A 26,031-nucleotide genomic window follows, 5' to 3' on the forward strand; every position below is an offset into this window, starting at 1 on the left:
TTGAGGTCAGTGGACAGAGAGAGTCGAAGGATGAGGAAAGAGTGGACAGGAGGGTGGAGGAGGCTGCATCAGTGGATAGAAGGGAGAAGGATTCAACAGAGGGTAGGGAGGATAAGACAGAGGAAGAGAGAGTGGTAAGGGAGAGGGTACGCAGGTTGTGATGAGAGGATACAGTGTGGGTAGAGACTGACTGGGAGGGGGTGGATTTGAGGGGAAGGGAGAAGGATACAAAATGATGATCAGAAACTGGAAGAGGGGGAACAGTAAGGTTGGATGTATGGGATGAGTCAGAGGAGAGTGGGACAGGGTAAGGAGGAGAGAAGGTCAAGTACTCCAGACGATTGAAGCTTCTCTGACTGTATTTGCCATTAGTTTTTTATGTCCATGCACCAACCTCACCAACTCAATTTCCTGTATGTGCAAATATACTTGGCCAAATAAAAGAATTCTGATTCTGATTCTGATGTTGAAGTCACCCAGTAGTGACCATCGTCAGGGAAGCTGAGAAGGACATCCATCTCATCTAAGTGGCCAAGCTGACCTGGTGGACGATTTACAATAATGCAGCGAATAAAAATACTGAACAATAGCAGGGTGCACTCTCTGTCCTGCTAAATGCCAAGAATGACTGCTCTGGCAGCCAGCTACTGAGTGGTCCATCACGACGTGGCCACAGCATAGATATAAAAAAGCATCATGATACAAGTATGACAACTGCAAACTTATAGGACTGTAAGCTTCCACAGTAGTGAGCAGACTGTACAAAATTGTGTAAACTGCGGCCTGGCCTTTTCTACACATACACTATCAAGACAGTAGGTTTGGTCTATTTCAGTATATAGCTCAATCCTTTCAGAGCTACATCTTGGAATTCGAGGCTAGATATAGGAGTTAGAAGATAGATCTGTCTAGAGCAACATCCAGGAGTTTGAGCTACATCTTGTACTTAGGGGCTAGATTGGAATTCAGCTTCAAGGGAACAGCATGTGAGATTGTGGAGCACTGATGTCTGGGAGTCAAGTTTCAGTCTCCATTTCAATTTCAGTCAACATTTTTAAATCAAGATTAAAATCACATCTTTTTAGCTTGAGCAATGGACATAGTCCCCTATGGTTTATTGTTTGTCTCTTTCTCGTTGGCTCTACTTTTCTTTCTAATACTCCCTCTTGGTGCACCAAGCTCAACTGGTAGTTTGAGTAACAGATGTGTAACCCTAACACATACCTCACAAATAGTCCATGCAAAGGAAGAGCTTCCCCACCATATCCCCAGTCTAATCTGCCTCATCTTCCCTTGTCCCCTAACATTCCACTTCCCATCTTTCTCTGTCGTTCTTATCTTTAATCTCTGTATTTTGTTTATATCTGTTTTGTTTGTTTTTTTACTCAAGTGTATTGAGGCTCTGTGAAATACACTTTATAGAAAGCTTGACTGATAATACAGGTCACAGGAAGTAATCATAAACACACAAACACAAGAAGGAGACCGCATGGTTCTTGTTTTAATGCAAAGCACTTAACCTTTACTTGAAAGACAGAAATATACAGTGGGGGAAATAATTATTTGATCCCCTGCTGATTTTGTTAGTTTGCCCGATTACAAAGAAATGAGCGGTCTATAATTGTTATGGTACTTTTATTTTAACAAATAGAGACAGAATATCAACAAAGAAGTCCAGAAAAAACACATTATATAAAGTTATAAATTAATTTGCATTTGATCCCCTACAAACCAGCAAGAATTCTAGCTCATACAGACCGGTTATATGCCCATGAGGCACACAGATTAGTCCTGTCACTTTAGGAAAAGTACTCCTAATCTCTGCTTGTTATGGGTATAAAAGACACCTGTCAATAGAATCAATCTCTTCCATTCCAACCTCTCCACCACCATGGGCAAGACCAAAGAACATTCAAAGGACATCAGGGTAAGAGTTGTAGACCTGCACAAGGCTGGAATGGGCTACAAGACCATCAGCAAGAAGCTTGGTGAGAAGGAGACAACTGTTGGTGCAATTATTAGAAAATGGAAGAAATACAAAATAACCATCAATCGCCCTCGGCCTGGAGCTCCATGCAAGATCTTGCCTCGTGGGGTAAGGATGATTATGAGAAGGGTGAGGGATCAGCCCAGAACTACACGGGAGGAGCTTGGTAATGATCTCAAGGCAGCTGGGACCACAGTCACCAAGAAAACCATTGGTAACACACTACACCGTAACGGATTGAAATCCTGCAGTGCCCGCAAGGTCCCCCTGCTCAAGAAGGCACATGTACAGGCCCATCTGAAGTTTGCCAATGAACACCTAAATGATTCAGAGAAGGCTTGGGAGAAGGTGATGTGGTCAGATGAGACCAAAATTGAACTCTTTGGCATAAATTCGACTCTTCGTGTTTGGAGGGAGAGAAATGCTGAATGCTACAATCCCAAGAACACCATCCCCAACGTCAAACACGGAGGTGGAAACATTATGCTTTGGGGTTGTTTCTCTGCTAAGGGTACAGGACGACTTCACTGCATTGAGGGGCCAATGGACGGGGCCATAAGATCTTGGACGAGAACCTCCTTCCCTCAGCCAGAGCACTGAGGATGGGTCGTGGATGGGTCTTCCAGCATGACAATGACCCAAAACATACAGCCAAGGCAACAAAGGAGTGACTCAAGAAGAAGCACACTAAGGTCATGGAGTGGCCTAGCTAGTCTCCAGACCTTAATCCTATAGAAAATTTGTGGAGGGAGCTGAAGCTTCGAGTTGCCAAGCAAAAGCCTTGAAACCTTCAGGATTTGGAGAGGATCTGTAAAGAGGAGTGGACCAAAATCCCTCCTGAGATGTGTGCAAACCTGGTGACCAACTATAAGAAACGTCTGACTTCTGTGCTTGCCAGCAAGGGTTTCTCCACTAAGTACTAAGTCATGTTTTGCTTGGGGATCAAATACTTATTTCCTTCGATCAAATGCAAATGAATTTATAACTTTATATAATGTGTTTTTTCTGGACTTCTTTGTTGATATTCTGTCTCTATTTGTTAAAATAAAAGTACCATAAAAATTATAGACCGCTCATTTCTTTGTAATCGGGCAAACTAACAAAATCAGCAGGGGATCAAATAATTATTTCCCCCACTGTACATCCTGGAATCACATTCATAAAGATACATCATGAGAAAAATTATTTCTCAATGAATATCCTCTCCTCCTTCCCATCGACCCAGCGTCTATATTAAGCGGTCGTCCACATTGTTAACCTCCTCGTAAACAAAAGAAAAATAAAGGAATTTGGGTTTCATGGTTGTCCTCCAACTAAGTCGTTCAACTGCAATGCATACATCATAAATACATGTAAGGGGGAAGTACTACAAGAAGAATCCACAATTCCAGCATGGCTGAAACAATAAGTGGCCTTTCTTTCAAATCACACACTTTGGGAGTGTGACCACAGCTAATCTTCTACAAACCTTTTAAGATACTGTAGCGTCTTTCTGCAGGCGCATTTGCAATTCCTTCTCATGCCAAACACCTCCAACTAAACCAAGTTAAAACATTGGCTGCCTTTAAAATTTGCTGAATGAAAAGTTGCCTAGTTATTTTTTTTTGTTAGGGTGGTGAGGAACACTATTCATTACAAGAAGTGATAATTGCATGAGCTTCATCTGATGCCAGTCCTCCTTTTCGCCCTCCTCCAGATCAGAACCCAGAGAGGTTCGATCAGGTTGGGGAGCTCTAACTTTGTATACAATATTTACCATTTCTCTCTTTTCTGTAAAAAAAAAGAAAAAAGAAAAAAAGAAGACACTACAGTAGTTGACAACTCAAAAGTATTAATGGTGGTGATGTGGGTTGGTAATAATTTAATCCTACAGTGATTTGAAATGGGGGGTCTTCAAACTGAATACATGTTCTTGGTGGTGGAGCCACTCTTGCTGGAGGTGTCGTCATGTGACTGGTAGCCAATCAGTAGTTTGATGGGGAGGTTCAGGCGCTCTTTAGACTGTTGTCTGGAGGGAGAGAAAGAGAATAAGGAAAGGTACAGAACAGTTTCATATGCATGATCACCACTTCGTGGCAATCTAGAAACTGTGAAGTACTTTCAACTGATAAAACAGGGGTGTGATCGCCACCACATAGAAAATGTTATGACAATTTTATTAAGGGTTGAGAAGGGGTTGCTGCAGGATAGCACCTACCCTATCGTCATGATGGCATCCTTGTTTTGGCAGTTGGCAGTCCAGATGGCTATTTTATCACCCTTCGGTCTGACGTTCACCACGGCTCCACACACATCTTCACTGGCCTCGTCAAACGACTCCCCAATTAAACACAACAGCTAAAACACACAATATTAACTTAAGACTGGGTACATTAAATAATCGAGAACTTGAGCCATATGAAAAGCACAATGAATTGGGCTGTATAAATAAAATGTATCCAAGCAGAGTGCAGTGTACACAGAGTCAAAGATATTTCAGACAAATTAGCTTTGTGGGAGCCTCCAGCTGGAGGCTGAACCTTACTGTCTCCATCCAGTAGCGGTCGAGGTCATTGTGTCTCTGCTGTTTGCTGAGGGTCATCAGCCACCTGCCCCCCAGCTTATTCCTGTTGTCCTCCCACATGGGCTTGATCCCATCCTGACACACATCGGGTAAGGGAGTGGGAGACACTTCAATTACATACATGTAATTTCAATCATGATGCAGATTTGCTAATCATGTGCCACTAAGCTAAGGTCATTTAAACTTGACTGTTTCACGGATGCCCCACTTCCAAAAAAAAAAAAAAAAAAGAAAGGTAAATTATTATTAATATCTTATTAATATATAATTAATAAGCACGAACACTGCTGTAAGCTAGTGGAGCTACATCTTCAGTTGTTGTTTGTTTTGAGGTCTTTTTGCTTGAAATCTTATCAATAAAATGAAATGCATGTTCAATTGGATTTAAATCTGAAGATTGACTTGGCCAGTCAAGAACTTTCCACTTTTCGTCCCTGAAAAACTCCTAAGTTGATATGGCAGTATGTTTTGGGTCATTGTCTTTCTGTATGATGAAGCGCCTTCCAAACAATTAATTTGCTTGTACTCGAGCAGACAAGATGTTTCTGTACACTCTGCCGATGCTGTCAGCAGTTACATCATCAATTAAGACAAGTTAGCCAGTTCTAGTGACAGCTATACATGCCCAAACCATAACACCCCCTCCACCATGTTTCACAGATGAGGTGGTATGGTGTAAATCTTGGGCAGATGTTTTTGTTCTCCAAACCTTCCACTTGCAATCACTCTGGCACATGATAATACTCATCTTACCTGTCTTTTTCCAGACCTCTCTGCATTTTCTTTTCTCCTGCTTTTTACCAAACTGTAACCTGCCCATCCGTTTTGAGGATAACAAGTAATTGTTTGTTTTCAAATCCAAACTTTTGCATTATCAAGCCAAAAGAAGAAAACATGGTTCACTGTCCCATTACTTACGCAGGGTCAATGTATATTAGGTGTGTTTCTATTTGTATATTCCTTATGCTTTGTGTGTCACAAATAAAATACATACAGTGCCTTCGGAAAGTATTCAGACCCCTTCACTTTTTCCACATTTTGTTGTGTTATAGACTCAATTTAAAATGGATTAAATTAAAAGAATTTGCCATCAATCCACAGACAATATCCCCAGAATGACAAAGCAAAAACTGGTTTTTAGAAATTTCACTAAATGTATTAAAATTGAAATACCTCATGTACATAAGTATTCAGACCCTTTGCTATGACACTCTTAAAATTAGCTAAAATGCAAAAATGTCATCAACAAATCACTCAATAAGTTGAATTGAGTCCATCTTAATGCAAGGATAGTTCATGTAATTTTGGAATGAATATCTTTGTTTTTATAGGGTCTTTGATTTGCATAGGAATCAATTACACACTGTGTGGATCAGGTTGTCATTACAAACTGAGCAAATGGAGAGGCACAAAACTGCTCAAGAATGTGACCCTGAGGCCTGGGGAGACTTACAAAAATCTACAAAGTTGAATGGTGGAGAGGAAAAAGCACAGTCGATGGGACATCATAATCTCAGTCACTCTACAAAATTGGTCTATAACCAAGTGGCGAAAAAGAATCCCTAAATGGAAAATAATCTCTCTCATATCCATAATTGTGTTTGCAAAAATGAATTCAAGTGATATAGCAAAGAAAGTGGCTGGAAATGTGTTTATTTGGTTTTACTACAAAGTATTAAGTTTGGTGCAAATCCAGCACATGCAATGCAGTTTCTGCACCATCTCTCATGTGAAGAATAGTGGTAGCTGCATCAAGTTATGGGTATGTTTGTCACCGGCAGGGACTGGGGAATTTATCAGGATCAAGAGAAAATTATGAAATTTGCTGAGTTGGTCGTGACATCCTAATCTTCACAGTGTGTAATTGATTCATATAGAAATCAGAGACCCTATAAAAACAAAAGATATTAATTCCAAAATTACATGAACTATTATCCTTGCATGAAGATGGACTCAACTCAATTTAAAGTGATTTGTTGATGACATTTTTGCATTTTAGCTCACTTTAAGAGTGTCATAGCAAAGGGTCTGAATATTTATGTACGAGGTATTTCGATTTTAATTTAATCAATTTTAAATTGAGTCGACAGTGCCTATAGAAAGTCATCATACCCCTTTGAAATAGTTAATATATTTGTTGTACAGCCTGAAATCAAAACCCATTAAAAAAAAAGCCATACAACATCAAACTAATGAAAAAAAAAGGCGACAGTTCTGAAAATTTATAAAAAATGAAAAACAAGAATAACAGGGTTGGAAAAGTCATCAGTCCCCTGATTTAATACTTTGTAGAGCCACCTTTTGCTGCAATTACAGCCATCAATCTGTTTGGATATGTCTCTACTAGCTTTGCACACCTAGATTGGAGAATATTTGCCCATTCTTCCTTGCAGAATTGTTGGAGTTCAGTCAAATTCCGTGGTGAGCGGCGATGGTCTGCTCTCTTCAAGTCCATCCACAGATTTTCAATCGGATTTAAGTCAGGGCTCTGACTTGGCCACTCAAGGACATTCACCTTTCTATCCTTAAGCCACTGCGTTGTTCTTTTGGCGGTATGTTTAGGATCGTTGTCGTGTTGGAAGGTGAATGACCTGCCCATCTTCAGCTGTCTAGCAGAGGGACGCATGTTGTCCTCAAGAATTTGGGTGTACTTGGCAGCATCCATTTTCCCTTCAATCCTGACCAATTGCCCAGTCCCCGCTGAAGAGAAACACAACATAATGTTGCCACCACCATGCTTCACAGTAGGTATGGTGTGTTTTGGGTGGTGTGCTGTGTTTGGTTTTCGCCAAACATAGCGCTTGGAGTTCAGTCCAAAAAGTTCAATCTTAGTCTCGTCTGACCATAAAACCTTTTTCCACATGGCAACAGAATCTTCCAGGTGTGTTTTTGCATAGCACAAACGAGACTGAGCGTGGCACTTTTTCAGAAAAGGCTTCTTTCTTGCTACCCTGCCATACAGGCCAGCTTTGTGTAAAGCTTGTGAGATTGTTGTCACATGCACAGACAGACCAGCCCCAGCCATAATGACTTGTAAGTCCTTCAAAGTTGCCTTTGGCCTCTTGGTAGCTTCTCTGATCAATGTCCTCCTGGCTCGGTCATCCAGTTTGGACGGACGGCCTGATCTAGGCAAGGTGTTGGTGGTGCCATACGCCTTCCACTTCTTAATGATGCTCTGAACGGTAATCAGAGGGATAGCTAAAGCCTTCGAAATCTTTTTGTAGCCTTCACCTAACTTGTGCCTTCCTACAACTTTATCCCGGAGGCCTTTTGAAAGTACTTTTCCAACCATGGTGAATTCTTTGCAGAACCATGCACTTCTAGTAGTGGAATCCTCAAGAAACAGCTGGTTTTATTCTGAAGTAATCAAAACCACTACAATTGATGTCAGGTGGGGGGCAATTAGCCTGGTGTTTGATCTGGAAGTTGATTGGTTGCACCTGAGCAAGTTTATAATGGTATACTCTCAGGGGCTGATCACTTAACCAAACCAGGTATTTCACTAATGAATTTTTAATAATTGTCCAGAATTTTTAAATGTTTTATTTTCACTTTGATGATGAGGGTTATAATGTGTACATACAGCTCAAAAAAGTTAGATTTGATTTATTTTAATTTCCAGGGTGTAATGTGACAAAAGGTAAAGATTTCACAGGGTATGATGACTTTCTATAGGCACTGTATAACACAACAAAATGTGGAAAAAGTGAAGGGGTCTGAATACTTTCCGAAGGCACTGTAACTACATAAATATGGGAATGCAGCTGAAATGTTGAGAGCAGGAATGAGCTCAGAAGTGGTGCTGTTTGTTTTAGAGGAGCCATTACCTTAAATAAGCAGTAGTCACAGCCAAAGCCGAGCTTGCTTGGTTGCTGTATGTGGTTGTATAATCTACAAAACAAAGATAAATGGACACAATCATCAAAACAGGGGACTGAATTACATTACAATGACATGGGCTGGATCCCTCATTGATGTTTTTGTGCTGAAAAAAATATATGTGGGATTTGATCATTGATCTGTTATTTAGCTATGACATTCTGTATATCTGCAATGTTCTGAGAGTTCTGCCCTGGGGGCGGGAGCAGCACTTACGCCCAAAAGTCCTCCACTGTATCAAACTTGGCGATTAGACGCAGGTTCTCTGTCCAGCTTTTGCTCTTGTCATTTTTGAAATACCACAGGGCCCATCTGAGGAGAGAGGGAGGGAGCATGTCAGAGATTCTGCATTTCATTCAACGCACACACTCAGAGCTATTGATAATCTTTGAATAAGCTATCGACCTAAGCCATTTATTAGAAGTGTGTGATCATCAAAAGAATAACCTTATGTAAAGTACCTTAAAGTTTCTCAAGTACAGTGCCACGTGAAGAGGATGTGTGGATATTCTATAGCCAGTGATTGGCACAACGGGTGACATGTACTCGTTGAACAGAAGGACAAATGAGAATTCACAGCTCCTCTTGCCCAAAGTGATTTCACCATAACCTGCTATTTTGAACTCTGCTCCCATCACACAGTCGCTAATCAATGGAGCTTCTTCCAACAGTCGGTCTACATGTTTGTCTTAAGTGTAAAGGAGAAGGAAATCCATGGACAGCCGTCAGCTTTGACGGCTGTCCCAAGTGACAGCCGTCAGCTTTCTAATCTCTACGTGATAAGAACAGGTATTGAAGGTAAGCATGTGTCATATAACCCTGCCAAAGCAAAACTGAATCATAAACAACACAGCATGTTTTCCCAACAACACAACAGCACGTGTAGTATGCATATCAATGCAAAAGAACAGAGAAAAAAGGCAGTCATTAGCCCTACAAACACACCCATTGTGCATGACTGGTGCTTCTTTCATCTATTCCCAGGAAGGGTAGAGCCTGTAGAAGAGGAGAGGGGTGGGCAGGACAGGGATGCTGTCTGAACCCTCTGCCCCTCACGCAAAACCCCATGCACACTTGCTCCCGGTCACGTCTTGAAAAGACCCCTGTGTAGTTACCCCACACAGTCCCATCAGTAGAACCAGGCAGGCTAGAGCTTATACTACAGAGAAGAGGCTACTCCATGGTTGCCCCAGTAACACACACATTATTACACAACACTGCTGCTCTCAAGTGAGACAACACAGACATGACTCGTCTGGAGAAGGTCACAGTCAGATGTGTAAACAAACAAACAAACAAACAAACAAGATCACCAAGGTTAAGCCTATGGACTAGTCTTACTAGTACGGTTGGAACCTTAAAGAAAAACACAAAATGAGATATGTTGAGGCCATACACTTAAAACACAGCATGTTTATGTCTTGAATTAAGTTGATCCTTACTACAATGACTTGTACTTCTGTAGATGGATATGAAGACAGGCTGATTATTAAAATGGTCTGAATATGTTTAGCGTGGGAAATACAACTGTTGGCTAAATTTGTGACCACTACATTCCATTTTCATGTGAATTACTATCTGTGTTTGTGAGCCAAAGGAATTGCCTTGATATCACTTTACAACTGTCCTGGTTCATTGTGTCACAGAAGAGTGGGCACACCTGGCCAACATCCTGCTGGCAATTGAATCATATTTAGTCTATTTTTAACATGTGTTTTACAAGTAGTATGTTGATGTTATTTTCATTATTGTGTAATTTTTCTTTCTAGTATTTTGCTATGTATCTTAGATAATGCTCCACACAAATTCAGCCAAATGGTCAATCGCACTGTTACCTCTGGATCCAGCTGTGTTACCTCCGGAATAACTGTGGAGAACTCTGTTTATGAATTGAATACTATTGTTGTTTTACGATTTGCCAGACGATCTCCCCCATTTGATAAAAGGTCCTTAGATGTTTTCTGTAGAAATTCCATTTGGTCATAGAAGGTTTTCAGAACTCTTGTTCGAGGAGTCAGCTTATCTGATCTCCTACGTGAGTTAGCACGTATAGTCTTGCTAAAGACAATCTTATTCTCAATTGATTAGTTTCTAAGAACAATTGCCTAAAATGGTATGTTATATTTTGTGTACACTATTGATTGTATGACTTGAAGTAAGCTGAATTGCTTACATTATTGCTTGTCTAAAATAAATCTCCTCAAATCTGATACAACGCTCTTCTCAAAAATGCAACAGATAGATCTGTGTACTAGGATAATCTGCGAGAATATGCATGCAATTATAATTGACCAGGTTAAGCCTAGAAATGACCATGCTCGCTTAGTTGAGTTGTATACCCAGGGTTAAGCTCACAAAGGTTTGGTTGGCGTTCAAATACTTGCGATTTCTGCAATTAGAATCTTGTAATCTAATTAGGAGGGACATTTCCGACGTACAGTGCCTTCGGACAGCATTCAGACCCTTTCACTTTTTCCACATTTTGTTGTGTTATAGACTCAATTTAAAATGGATTAAATTAAAAGAATTTGCCATCAATCCACACACAATACCCCGGAATGACAAAGCGACATTTTTGAAATTTCAGTAAATTTATTAAAATTGAAATACAGAAATATCTCACGTACATAAGTATTCAGACCCTTTGCTATGACACTCTTAAAATTACCTAAAATGCAAAAATGTCATCAACAAATCGGATTGATGGCAAATTCTTTTAATTTAATCAAATTTTAAATTGAGTCTATAACACAACAATGTGAAAAAAGTGAACGATGAACCTCAGGCTCATTATAGTAGAGAGCCAATCTTATATTTATTAATTGGAGTCAGATCAAACTTGTTGACTAACTATCCTACACTCCCTGATCGATCTGAGATACGGAACCTCACTTCCTAGTTCCTACCACAGTTAAAAAACATGAACACAAGGACTAAGTTGCCCAAGACAGTGTTTCCCCTTACATGCTAGGCTAGAATGAAACATTCAGAAGTGCAAAGTGCTTACACAAAAACATCCACACTTAAAATGAAACCAATAGAATCCAAAAGTCCTGCTTTCCCCCACGCCCCCGATAACAAAGGGTCCTGGAACAGCCTCCATCTGAACAGGCAGAAAGCTCTAGAAGTGTCTACTGAAGTAGTGATGTATGTCAGCACTTCTACCCTGCGCCTACAGCCCTGTTGAATAGGTAGTCACCACCATGGAATCACAATTCTAACTAGATGGGCCATGCGCTAAAAGTGGCCATAGTACTGTTAGAATTGTTGAGCCAGCCCAGTGAATATACAATCAGCTACTCTTATCATGGGATAAGGTTAGCCTAGCTGTAAGGGTTACTTGTTAATGTCCTTTTTGAGAAGGGTGTTTTGATATGAAACATTGCTAACAATGAGCAAATGCACACAGGTTTTCCATACTTGTTTTGTAGGGGATGTTTGATATACCCCTCAGCACTAGCAACCGCTGGTGGTGCAGTAGGGTCATCAGTTCGGGGTTCTTCCTTTTCAATGGCTTCCTGAATGGGAATAAACATAAACAAATCATCACCTGTAGGATATCAGGTGTATGTTCTCTGGAAACCTGAAAGATCAATACTGAATTCCACTATGTTTTCATTGAGCTCATTGTAATGGGTTCATATGAAACCATAGGCTTCCATCTCAAATATTACATTTGTGACAACAGTTCAGGGGGGAGATTGTTGTGTCTGGTATAGTAAATGTGACTCCACAATTGTGTAAGTCATTGGGATTGTGACTTTCAATTGAGAGCTCAGGAACTAGCTTATACACACTACACTTAGATAATTTAGATAAGGTAAAACTTGCTCAATGTATTGCTGATAGTCTATAGTTTATGACATGATAATGTATCTAAGGCTGTTGGTCTGTTCACCTCCTCACAAGTCATGTGCTGGGTTCGAGATGAGGGGGCTTGATGCAAACATAGTGAATGGATGAGTCACCACAGCTAACGTTAGTTTGTTAGGACATCTTCTAATATAGGTATTAAAGTAGCTGACTGATATCGAACGTTAACGTTACTGTATTGGCTTTCTTCTAAATGTTCCACCTTTCTAAAGCCAATTCTTTTCGATGCACAGACGGACATGTCAACGCGTTTCCAAACAATGTTTGACAATTTGATTTACTTACTTTTCTTTAGTTGATAAATCCAGCTTCGCCGTGTATGATTGTGTAATGTGTGCGTTTGTGTTTGCGTTCAAACAAATAAAGGCGTTCAAAGTTCAAATCAAAATAGGCCTTCATGTATTCAAACCAAAGGTGTAAATAAATCAAATGTCTCTTTCTAATAATTCTTACGTTGCACGACATGGTTGACTAAAGTTTCCCAAAGGCATCTAACCAGGACCAACACACCTGTCTCAATTAATTGGGGCCCAGGCACGTTTCCACTCACCGGCCACTTTATTAGGTACACCTTGCTAGTACCGGGTTGGACCCCCTTTTACCTTCAGAACTGCCTTAATTCTTTGTGGCATAGATTCAACAAGGTGCTGGAAACATTCCTCAGAAATGGTCTTCTGCATACCTTGGTTGTAACAAGTGGTTATTTGAGTTACTGTTGCCTTTCTATCATCTCGACCAGTCTGGCCATTCTCCTCTGACATCAACGTGAACTGCCGCTCACTCGATATTTTCTCTTTTTCGGACCATTCTCTGTAAACCCTAGAGATTGGTTGTGTGTGAAAATCCCAGTAGATCAGCAGTTTCTGAAATACTCAGACCAGCCCGTCTGGCACCAACAACCATGCCACGTTCAAAGTCACTTAAATCACCTTTCTTCCCCATTCTGATGCTCGGTTTGAACTTCAGCAGGTCGTCTTGACCATGTCTACATGCCTAAATGCATTGAGTTGCTGCCATGTGATTGGCTGATTAGATATTTGCGTTAACGAGCAGTTGAACAAGTGTACCTAAAAAAAGTGGCCGGTGAGTGTATTTCCTGTCCTTTGACTTTTATAGATGTCCACCGGGTGGCATCATTGTTCATTTAACTAATTATTTCCTTTCGAACAAAAATTGGCTCCAACAAACTGGCCCCTACTGTTATGGGTACCTTTTATAACGATACGAACAAAAGAATATCTAATGGAGCCAAAAAATAATAATGCTTTCTTTTTCGAATAGAGCCTTGGCTCTGATAGACAGATGGTCCAGGCCTATTCTTGATTGTGCCTTATTCTGAGGCAGGCACCAGTAAGTATAGCTTACTGATCGGTCTTTCCAGTGTGTTTGTTCTGGTCTTGGGCTCCTTCCTCTTTTGTTCTTGTCGACGTCGGCATACAGTAGATTCAGAAATTATCTTTCTTGCCAGTCCGTTCGCACAGGGAATCCTGTACTTCTGCCTCAATCTTCATAACGTGATTTCTGCCACTGTGACTGACCTGATTATGGATGTTTCGGAGAATGGTTTTGGAGATATTGTGATTCTTGGGAAGAATAGCAGGGTGCTTCACTTCTTCTGGTCACCCATTCAATCGTCCCCAACTCTCAAAAGACCATTTTCAAGCACAGGATCGAGCTTGTACAATGAACTGTTGTTCTTGACAGAACCACTGGCTTGCAGTGTTGTCAGCTCCTCTGCAAAGCTTTGTTTCTGAAAGAAGCGAATTATGACTTCCTCTGCCTTTTCCAAATCATGTGTAGTGAGTGTGAGAGCAGTCTGCATCTGCTTGTCCAAATCCTTTTGTTGTGCTTGTACAATTGTACAATTTCCTTACGCTTTTTACTCAGTTGTAACAAGACTCTTTTCAAGTGCAGAAACCATGAAGTTGCTCTTCTTAGTTCTCAAGTCAGAAAAATGAAGTATTAGTTTGCTTGTTGCCTCTTGTTCATGTTAAATGATGTGTTCACAATGACCTTTTCTTTCTTTATTTCAGGGTCACCAGGATCATCAGTGGTGAATGAGGTAGGTTCATCAGGAAGTTTCGGCCATTCGTCTTCAGGTTGTTTCAGGAAAACTGGACCACTGCACCAAGTGTTGCACTTCAAGAATGCCTCAGCATGGAGACTCCGGTTCAGTTTGGTGTTGATGTATTTCCACTGTGATACATGTGTCGCTTCTCGTATGACACTCACTCGGTTGGCTACAAAGGTATGAAATCTTTGATTCTTATTCTTGATGTACTTTAGTACCAATGTAATGTCTGTCCAGAACACAGATTTCTCTAGAGGGATTTGCAACTCTGTCGTCAACATCATGTCAATGCGTACTGCAAGGACTGCTGCAGTAAGCTCCATCCTAGGGACTGTTATTTGTTTGAGAGGTGCCATTCTCCTCTTTCCCATTATGAAGCTGTGTGCATCATCCTTTTCATTTGACATCTTCAGGTAGGCAACAACACCATACCCTACCTCACTTGCATCGCAAAAGAGGTGTAACAGACTGGATTGGTCCGAATTGCTTTGGTTTGATACACCGGGTGATTCTGAAGTGTTCCATCTGCTTCAAACCCATCAACCATTTTTGCCACGGCTTTTTGATAGCCTCTGGAATTTCCTGATCCCATCCGCAATTAAGCTTACACAGTTGTTGTAGTATGTGTTTAGCTGTAAAAACAAACGGGGCAAGAAATGAGAGTGGATCATAGACTGAGCTTACGGTAGAGAGGATACCTCGTCTAGTATCTTCTTCCACGCACCGCTGTATTCCAAGCACTCTTTCAATGGGAAGAGTTTGTTTCTCCAAATCCAGGTTCTTCACTTCCGTGGCTCTCTCCGTCTCAGGAATTGAAGCCAGCACAGTTCTACTGTTACTTATCCACTTGGTTAAGTTGAATCCTCCTTTTGCACATATATCTTTCAGCTCTGCACACAGAGTCACAGCTTATTCTTCTGTGGGAACAGACTTTAAACAATCATCCACATAGAAATTTTGTCGAATAGAGCAGTGTTTTTCAACCTTTTTTGAGCCACGGCACATTTTTTACATTGGAAGAATCTTGCGGCACACCACCAACCAAAAATGTTACAAAATGACACTATGTAGCCTGATACAGTATATATTTATTATATTTATATTTATACAGTGAGTCTAATGGCATCTCCATCCACAAAACGCACATTGGCCAAGAGCTGAGAATGTCTACTAATATCCGTAGACTCAAGTTGCAACGCAAATTTCCTACTGATGCGTATCTTTCCCAAAACATGACTTTCGATGTCTATAGACATAACACAATTGCCAGGCGTATTGATGACATCTGAGAGCGGGACTTTAGCTATGTCTTTAACCACCCAGCAGGTTCAACCACCCAGCTGCGGTGGCCTACCCCACCCCCTCTCCAGGAGCTGTCTCTGTCGGCGTGCAGGGCCATTCTACACCTCTCCCCCATCTCACACAGCCCCCCATCTCCCAACACCCCCCATCATCAAAGGCGTCACCGACCTCAATCACCAGCCATCAGCCACTGTCTACTGGAGCGCCCAGGGACAAAGAGCCACCCCACCACCCACCCCCCCCTCCCTCCCAGCCCCTCCCCCCTACAATCACGGCAGACCAGGTGAGATCGGGACAAAAGCGACTTAACCCCAGGAAGGCAGCGGGTCCAGACAAAGTGTGTCCCAGACTGCTCAAGACCTGCGCTGCCGAACTGGGAGAGCCGCTGAGGTACTTATTTGACCTGAGTCTACGTCTTGGTAGGGCCCCAACACTGTGGAAGACATCATGTCTTATCCCTGTCCCAAAAAAGCCACACGCAAAAGAACTGAATGACTTCAGGCCTGTCGCACTCACCTCACACATTATGAAAACAATGGAGAGACTGCTTCTACATACACTCAGACCCCAGGTTAGCCATGCACTGGACCCACTACAGTTTGCATACCAGGAGAAGGTTGGAGTAGACGATGCCATCACATATCTACTGCACGCATTCTCACCTGGACAAAGGGAAAAGCGCTGTGAGAATCATGTTCTTTGATTTTTCCAGTGCTTTCAACACCATCCAACCCCTCAGATTGGGAGACAAGCTCCTGCAGATGGGTGTGGACGCCCACCTGGTATCCTGGATCACTGACTACCTGACAGGGCGGCCACAGTTTGTCAGACTGAAGGACTGCCTCTCGGACACTGTGGTATGCAACACCGGAGCACCACAGGGAACTGTGCTCTCTCCTGTCCTGTTCACCCTGTACACGTCTGACTTCTGCTACAACAAAGAGTCATGCCACATGCAGAAGTTTTCGGACGATACGGCAATTGTGGGGTGTATCAGAGATGGGCAGGAGGGGGAGTACAGGAGCCTGGTGGAGGACTTTGTGCAATGGTGCAAACTCAACCACCTACAACTCAACACTACAAAGACCAAGGAGATGGTGGTGGATTTCCGTAGGTCTAAGCCCGCTCTGCTACCAGTCTCCATTGAGGGAGTCAATGTGGAGATGGTCAGCACATATAAGTATCTGGGGGTCCACCTGGACAATAAACTGGACTGGTCAGCCAACACTGACGCGATTTACAAGAAAGGACAGAGCCGGCTGTACTTCCTGAGGAGGCTGCGGTCCTTCAATGTCTGCAGCAAACTCCTAGGGATGTTTTACCAGTCTGTGGTCGCCAGCGTTCTCTTCTATGCAGTGGTGTGCTGGGGAGGAAGCACTAAGAAGAGGGATGCCGGGCGACTGGACAGGCTGGTAAGGAAAGCTGGCTCTGTTGTGGGAGCTGAACTGGAGAGCATCACTTCAGTAATGGAAAAAAGAACTCTGAGCAAACTGCTCACCATCATGGACAATGAAGGTCACCCACTGTACCACACCATCATCCAGCAGAAGAGCTTGATCAGCTGGAGGCTACGAGCACTGACAAGCAAAACTGACAGACTGACTAAATCATTTGTCCCCAGAGCCATACAACTCTACAATAGGTCAATCAAGGGCAAAGAGATGGACTTCTCTGCATAACCTCCACCCTCTGTATCATATCACTATCATGTATCATGTCACTGTTTCACCTCATTATCTACAATGTTTACTAGCTATGCTAGGCCTCATACACAGCCCCTACCTCCCTCCACCAGCCTGGACTAAATGCACTTTAAAAGAGTCCATATTTATGTAGCCCGTATTTAGTATTTAATGCTATAATTGCACTGTCTGCCTTACCTTTTTGCACCTCACCTAACTGCAAAGACATTTACAACTGCACCTCGCCCGTATAAAATGCTGCTTATGTTGTATGTGTATGTTATGTGTGATACCCCTATGTCTGTATGCTACTTGGAACCTGAATTTCCCCCTGGGATAAATAAAGTTTCTATCTATCTATCTATCTAACCGCGTCAGGGCCGAGCATCTCGTTGACAATGGCTTTGCAGGCAGGTAGTATTAATGTCTCTGCCACAGAGTGGGACTTTTTTGATTTAGCTACGAGTTCAGCAACTGGGTAACTAGCTTTGAGGGCTTTCTCATTTACCTTTGTGGTTTTTCTCATAAAAGTTGCCTGTTTCTCTGTGTTTTCACGCAGGCGAACAAAATAGTCCATCGGCTTGTTTTGAAGCGACGGGTGTTTCGTTTGGAGATGGCGTTTAAACTTGCTTGGCACCATGGCGCTGTTGGACAGCTTCTTGCCACACACCAAGCATAATGGAGTCGGTGTCGTCTCATCCCCGGTGAAAGTAAATCCGAACGAAAGATAGCTTTCGCTGTATTGCCTCGAGCTCACCGTCTTTGCTTTCTTTTTACCACCACTCATACTAGGGCCTTCACCTGGGTCAGAATCTTGTCCAGGGCCCAGTTCGGAGTTTGCATTTTTCCTTTTTAAAAACTTCTCCATCACTGTCACCACGACCTGTCGCATGCGTCACTAATTCTCTTGTCTCTAAGAAGGAACGAGCCAATTAGCTACCTGCTGCCACCCGGACGAATATTACATTACTCTGCCAGTCACTATATTACAGCACAGACAATCGACAATGGCATATTATTTGCAGATAATAATTAATAAATGTTAATTAAAAAAAAGTGAAATTGGATAATTTCTCACGGCACACCCAACGATCTCTCACGGCACACTAGTGTGCCGCGGCACAGCGGTCGGGAAACGCTGGAATAGAGAATGCATCTTTGTTGTCCTCTGCAGACCTTATTAAAGCATAACTGGCACAGCTGGACGAGGACGTAGCACCGAACAGATCATCCTATACTCAGCGAGGTTGGGTGACATCACCGTCAGGCCAACAGGAAGCGAAGATAGTCCTGGTCTGAGGGTGCAACTTTAACCTGATGGAACATCAGCCATGAAAGCAATTGGTTTCTGTCTGAACCGCTGCAAAACACCAAGTAATGTGTTGGTAAGGTTGGGACCTTGGATCAGGCTGTCATTAAAAGGAAGTTCCTTAATGAAGCAGAACAATCAAGAACGACACAGATTGTGCCTTTCCTTGGGTGGTGAACCCCATGATGCGGTATGTACCATACCTTTCCATTGTCAGCCATGAGCTCTTCCTGTGGCACAGGCTCAGCATGACCTTTCTGTATTACGCCTTCTAAAAATGTTCTGTATTCATCATGGAATGCTGGATTCTTGTGGAACGTTGTCCTTAGTGACATTGCTCTTTGTTCTGCCAGATGGCAATTGTTTGGCATTTTGGTTTCCCTTTGCTTCAATGGAAGTGCAAGTTGATAATGTCCATCTTTTTTTACAGCAGTCTCCATGACTCTTTTGTCTTCAATAGACATCTCTTTTTCTTCATATTTCTTTTCTGGAAAATCATGGTTGTATTGTCGAATGATAAGATCGTTCAAGTCGGTTACTGAAATCCGGTTGGCGGTGACAAATCAGTATGCATTTCATCACCGTCATCTTCATTTAGCAGTCCATTCACTACCCATCCTAATACAGTTTTAACAGCATAAGGACCCTCATTCTGACTGTCAACTGAATCTCCTTCAGGTAATCCCACTTTTCCAGAGCAGCTTGCGTGGGCATGTGCTCAATGGCTACAGGGATTTCGTCTTGGGTAAACAGTTTTGGTAGCTCATAGAACTCATGACCGTCAATGTTGCTTACCTCAAGACAACCAGCGGGAACAAAGGAACTGTCAACAGCTTTCTCTTGGCCCATTGTTCTCAGCAGGATTCATGTTTTCTTTACCTTTGCATTCAACTGCTGTCTCAATGCCTCAGTACAAAAGCTTGCTGTACTCCCAGAGTCCATGAAAGCGTAGGTTTGAACAATTTGGGTTGAGTTTGACATTTTCACTTGTACTGGAATGATTGAAAGTGTTTGGCCATCACCGGCCCCGGTAACACCGTGGGCTTGCAGAGAAACCAGCCCACTGCTGACAGACGTACTTGTTTCTTGGTTAGCGTCATCCTTCTTTTGTCCTTCATCCTTTCCTTTGTATATGTGCAGAATGATTGGATGTTTTTGGGAGCACACATCACACTTCAATCTGTTTTGACAATATTTGCTTCTACATTCACTTTATTAGGTACACCTGTTCAACTGCTTGTGAATGCAAATATCTAATCAGCCAATCAAATGGCAGCAACTCAATGCATTTAGGCATGTAGACATGGTCAAGACGACCTGCTGAAGTTCAAACCGAGCATCAGAATGGGGAAGAAAGGTGATTTAAGTGACTTTGAACGTGGCATGGTTGTTGGTGCCAGACGGGCCGGTCTGAGTATTTCTGAAACTGCTCATCTACTGGGATTTTCACGCACAACCATCTCTAGGGTTTACAGAGAATGGTCAGAAAAAGAGAAAATATCGAGTGAGCGGCAGTTCTCTGGGCGAAAATGCCTTGTTGATGCCAGAGGTCAGAGGAGAACGGCCAGACTGGTTTGAGATGATAGAAAGGCAACAGTAACTCAAATAACCACTCAACCAAGGTATGCAGAAGACCATCTCTGAACACACACTGCTTCGAACCTTGAAGCAGATGGGCTACAGCAGCAGAAGACCACACCGGGTGCCACTCCTGTCAGCTAAGAACAGGAAACTGAGGCTACAATTCGCACAGGCTCACCAAAATTGGACAATAGAAGATTGGAAAAAACGTTGCCTGGTCTGATGAGTTTCGATTTCTGCTGCGACATTCAGATGGTAGGGTCAGAATTTGGCGTAAACAACATGAAAGCATGGATCCATCCTGCTTTGTATCAACGGTTCAGGCTGGTGGTGGTGGTGTAATGGTGTGGGGGATATTTTCTTGGCACACTTTGGGCCCCTTAGTACCAATTGACCATCGTATAAACGCCACAGCCTACCTGAGTATTGTTGCTGACCATGTCCATCTCTTTATGACCACAGTGTACCCATCTTCTGATGGCTACTTCCAGCAGGATAACGCGCCATGTCACAAAGCTCAAATCATCTCAAACTGGTTTCTTGAACATGACAATGAGTTCACTGTACACCAATGGCCTCCACAGTCACCAGATCTCAATCCAATAGAGCACCTTTGGGATGTGGTGGAACGGGAGATTCGCATCATGGATGTGCAGCCGACAAATCTGCAGCAACTGCGTGATGCTATCATGTATCACATCACTGTCATGTATCATGTCACTGTTTCACCTCATTAACTACAATGTTTACTGGCTATGCTAGGCCTCATACACAGCCCCTACACCTCCCTCCACCAGCCTGGACTAAATGCACTTTAAAAATAGTCCATATTTATGTAGCCCGTATTTAGTTTAGTATTTAATGCTATAATTGCACTGTCCTATAATTGCACTGTCTGCCTTACCTTTTTGCACCTCACCTAACTGCAAAGACATTTACAACTGCACCTCGCCTGTTTACAATCCTGCTGATGTTGTATGTGTATGTTATGTGTGATACCTCTATGTCTGTACGCTACTTGGAACCTGAATTTCCCCCTGGGATAAATAAAGTTTCTATCTATCTATGTCAATATGGACCAAAATCTCTAAGGAATGTTTCCAGCACCTTGTTGAATCTATGCCACAAAGAATTAAGGCAGTTCTGAAGGCAAAAGGGGGTCCAACCCGGTACTAGCAATTAAACAGCCAAAAAATATTCCCTTGGTCTTCAAGCATTCATTTTTTTCTTTTGTTCATTTTACAAGATTCATCTGCATGTTCTCCTGCACAGAATACACAAGGTCTATGAACAGTGGCATTGACATGGTCAGGCTTCTGTTCATCACAGACACCAGGGGTTGCAACAGTAGCAAAGCTACTTCTCTTGTGATCGGGACTGAACTTTCCACTGAACGGTTTGCTTTCCTTTTGATCCCTTTCGGGTGGTCTTGAATGTCCCCAAAAAGAGGGTCTAGTGCTATTCTAGCATGTCGTTCGACGAAAGCAATAAGTTCAGGAAACTTTGCCCTTTTCCTTTTACATTCGTAAAAGTCATAGGCTGTAGCTCGCCACTTCTCCCTGAGTTTAAACGGTAGTTTCAGGATCACCTGCTTCATTTGAGATGGGGTGTTCATCTCATCCAAAAATTCAACGTCATGCATTGTGTTAAGACATCCACGAAGAACAATTGCATAAGCATGCAATGCTTTCTTGTCCTCACTCTTGATGGCATTCCACTTTGAAACTTTCTCCATGCAAGCAGCTGCGATCATGAGCTGATTTCCAAAGTTCTCTTCAAGTAATCTTTTAGCTTCAATGTAACCTTTCTTATGATTCGCAAACTTCTTACAAGCTCTTTAGCTTGGCCTTTGGTAAACTGTTCAAGAAAGAACAAGCGATCCCGATAGTTGTCAGTTTCTTCTTCTATTGTATGTTCAAAGACTCTGATGAATGACAGGTATTGCAATGGATCTCCTTTAAACATGGGTATTTCTCTGGTAGGAAGTAGTGTATGACGTTGCTCTTGTATCAGCATTTCAGTTATTTTGTTCTGCCTTTTCATTACTTTAGCCAGGATGCTGTTTCCTGATGCTGCATTTGGAACAGTGTGAGACTGAGAGGCTTGTCTGTTTTGTTTAGAAGACAGCTGTTTGCTAGCTCCTTGCCTTTGAGTGGAACTGGGCTGCACATAGTGGCTTCCACCACCGGGGGCATCATATCTTGCACTTAGTCTCACCCTTGGAGTGAGATGGCTTGTTTGCTGATTGACCATAGTCATCTCTTCCTCTTCCTGTCCATCCTCTTCCTCAGCATCTTCAACATCCTCATCATCATCACCCTGTCCAGTATCATGATGTTCAGTTAAACTTGCCACTTGTTCTTGACCATGGTTTTGTTCCTCATAGAGCTTGACAGTGTTTTTATTTTTGCAGCCGTGGCTTCAATGTCGGTTTGCAACTCAAGCTCTTCTTTCAGGCCCTTTATAGCTGTTTGCCTTGTTTCAATTTCATGTTTCAAGTCTCCTTCTTATTTTTTAAGCGCTTGTTTTTATTTAAATTGACAGCACGTGCCATCAGAACTGCCTTTTCAGCTTCAGCCCTTTTACGCATGGATGAGGCTGTAGAGCTCTGGCTTCTATCGCTACCCCTGTGACTGGATGGTGCCTTTTTTGTGCCGCAGAGGAAAAGAGGCAGCTGTACACAGCCATTGATTTACAATGTCTTGGAATTCTTTACAAGCAAGCATGGGAAGGAGCCACTTCAGTAAGGAGACCTTGAATAGACTCATGCAGTTTTGCAACTTCATCCTCACGAGCATTGAATACAGCAAAACCATCCTTTACCATTATATAATTTCCATAGTCATCTTCAATGGTATTTTTTTTTGCATTCAGTGCATTCATCTTGGCTCTTCTTACCTTTTGGAGTTTGTCAAGATGAGCTTGGAGGGCCTTTTTTGTGAGCTTAGTGTCCCTCTTTGGTCTAGCGTCAGGATTTTATTCCATAGGGCTTTTGTTTTCATTTCCAATTGATTCACTTAGAGGTTGAGGTTCCTCAGTTGATTAAACAACTTCTTTGCTAGCAGCAGTGACTTCTTCTTTGTTTCAATTTACACACTCAAATGCGACTTCCCAACACACCATGAACGCACCATTAATGACGTTACGCATAGGCTTCAAAAGCGGGCTTGAAATCTTCCCGCTAAAGAACATACGGCATGTACAGCACGCAGCAAAGTTAAACCACAGCACCAAAAACAAGTTTCCACATATGCATATGAATCGGAATTCACGGCCACACTTCCACAATATTACAGCGAACAATTGGTTTCACCAAACGCCAGACAACGACAATTGCAACAATTTCACAACAATAAATACAAGTCCGTTCCATATAAATCCACGGTATCACAATTCAACGAGTCCAACAGCAAAAACTCAGTGTTCCTATAGAACCACAACAATTCCCTGATTCACAGTTTCACACACAGTTTCACATGCGGTGTCTTCCACAATTGAACATCCACGAGTCCCACAGTCAAGAATCCGGTCCATTAATTCATCCAGGCATTTCCGTATCGATGAGATTTACTTTTCTGTATTGGCCAATTCTAAAGCCAATTCTTTTAGATGCACAGACGGATGTCAACGCGTTTCCAAACAATGTTTGACAATTTGATTTACTTACTTTTCTTGATTGCTTACTTAACTTACTTTCTTTGGTTGATGGGTTTCTTTGAATGATTTCTTTTAGTTGATAAATCCAGCTTCGACGTGTGTTTGTGTTTGATGTGTGCATTTGTGTTTGCGTTCAAACAAATAAATAAAGGCATTCAAAGTTCAAATCAAAATAGGCCTTCATGTATTCAAAACAAAGGTGTAAATAAATCAAATGTCTCTTTCTAATAATTCTTATGTTGCACGACACGGTTGACTAAAGTTTCCCGATGGCATCTAAGCAGGGCCAGCTCACCTGTCTCAATTAACTGGGGCCCAGCCACGTTTCCATGAGAGGAATATATTTCCTGTCCTTTGACTTTCATAGATGTCCACCGGGTGGCGTCATTGTTCATTTAACTAATTATTTTCTTGGCTCCAACAGTTACCATGGCTATAACTAGTAAGCAAAAAACGGCTCCCTGGTCTGATCTGGCCTATTCATTTAATTGAACCTGTTGAAGTAGCTATCAAAAAACATCATTGGCAACAACATTGGCAAATTGGTAAATGCTATTCAGACGATCAAGCACGTTAGCAGCCAGTGGTAGACGGGAAGGCTTTTAAGTGTGTCAACACCCCCAGACGGCCTCGCACAGCCTACATAATTTATTGTTCTATTTTGTAAATTTATTTTTGGTATTTGTTAATATTTTGCAATTTTGTATTTTTTTGTTAATATTTTTCTTATATATTGTTGTTTTTATGTCCTATGCACCAACCTCACCAAGTCAATGTCCTGTATGTGCAAATATACTTAAATATACTTATAATAAACGAATTCTGATTCTTCTGATCCCGGGCTGTGTTCTCAGAGCATGCGGCGACCAGCTGACAGATGTCTTCATGGACATATTTAATGTATCCCGATCTGTAATCGACAAAGGTAACCTGCCCCGTTACACTCACATCAGTCATCATGAAGTGCTTCGAGAAGCTGGTTAAGTCCCACATCAACTCCTCATTACCTGCCACACTGGACCCACTCCAGTTTATACCGCCCCAAGAAAATATGTGTGTATTTACGCAACGAGCACAGCCTCAGAGAGAGGTTTTTAGTACAGCGGGGAACATTGTTACCCCTGTCCGGTCTTGCCTCAAGCCGGACAACGTAAATATGCTCACGGCACTTAAAGGAAGAGCCCTAATAACAGACTGAACAAAGTTCGTATAGTTCGGCTATTTTGCTATTAAATAGCCTATTTGCACTGACTACGGTAGGTTTAGCGTGTATTTTGTGTTTGTCATTTTTCTATTTATCAAGCGGCAGCTGCCTGTTATTTTATTTGCGTAGACTATTTATTAAAAAGCAATATTACTGTTCAATGCGTTCATATGGCAGGCACTGTTGTTAAATATGTGTGCACTTTATTTTATGCCTGATGTTCTTGCTTTCTGTTGAATCAATCAATAAATAAATAGATCTTCTTAAAAACATTGGATGTGTTCATTATAGCATCCACGATCTGTGGGCTGCGCGCGCGCCCCCCCTCTCCTCACATTCTGTGATCAAGGCGGAGCATCAGCGCCTGTTTTTCCTCAGGAGGCTCAGGAAATTTGGTATGGACCCCCAGATCCTCACAAACTTTTACAGATTTGATTTGATCTAGCTATAATGCTAACGTCATTAGCAGTTATTCAAAAACTAGCAGCGCGCATACACGTGTCCAGATTTTTTTACTTCTCGTTAGCTATATGAATAAAATAAATTACATTGGGAATGGTATGTTGACTAGGTTACACATCAAATAACATTATATATCGAAGTATATAATTTCAGTTAATGAAGAGGGAATCAACGACGTCCAGTCCCTCCGTGCCAATAAAGCATTGCTGAGCTGCGCATGGGACCCAGACACCGGCGCCCTCCTAGTTCCCGAAGTATTATATTCCATTCATCAAATTGATGTGACTCCCATTATATGACACTAAATGACATGAGATGAGATGCCTTTGTCAGTTTATGTTCGTATGATACCCTGAATTTATAAATACCTCAATCTCCTTTACCGGCTCCGAAGTCGCCATCTTGCTAGTAAAATTCTGCTGTCCGTTCTACGCTGATGCCGTGTGCGTCACAAACCACAC

General features: G+C 42.1%; 1 protein-coding gene across 1 annotated transcript; it reads right to left on the bottom strand.

Annotated features, from left to right (window-relative positions):
* Positions 1–1,489: 1,489 nt before the first annotated feature.
* On the bottom strand, positions 1,490–25,990 carry LOC310824190 (eukaryotic translation initiation factor 4E-like). Its single transcript, XM_083697000.1, has 7 exons — positions 25,939–25,990; positions 11,850–11,947; positions 8,646–8,741; positions 8,378–8,441; positions 4,512–4,625; positions 4,185–4,324; positions 1,490–3,995 (listed from the first exon to the last, which is right to left on the bottom strand). The coding sequence occupies exons 1-7, from the start codon at positions 25,969–25,971 to the stop codon at positions 3,881–3,883; spliced, it is 660 nt and encodes a 219-aa protein (XP_083553126.1). The 5' UTR covers positions 25,972–25,990; the 3' UTR covers positions 1,490–3,880.
* Between the last annotated feature and the right edge of the window lie 41 nt (positions 25,991–26,031).

The sequence above is a fragment of the Argentina silus genome (assembly GCF_951799395.1).
Source record: "Argentina silus genome assembly, chromosome: Y".
Classification (NCBI taxonomy): Eukaryota; Metazoa; Chordata; class Actinopteri; order Argentiniformes; family Argentinidae; genus Argentina; species Argentina silus.

Bases quoted from the DNA above. Each gene is read 5' to 3' on its own strand.
- LOC310824190 (XM_083697000.1), bottom strand. From the start codon at position 25,971: ATGGCGACTTCGGAGCCGGTAAAGGAGATTGAG. The intron at 8,442-8,645 runs GTAAGTGCTGCT...TTTGTTTTGTAG, and splicing joins ACAGTGGAGGACTTTTGGGC to ATTATACAACCACATACAGC. The intron at 4,325-4,511 runs GTAAGGTTCAGC...TGTGTGTTTTAG, and splicing joins ACCGCTACTGGATGGAGACA to CTGTTGTGTTTAATTGGGGA.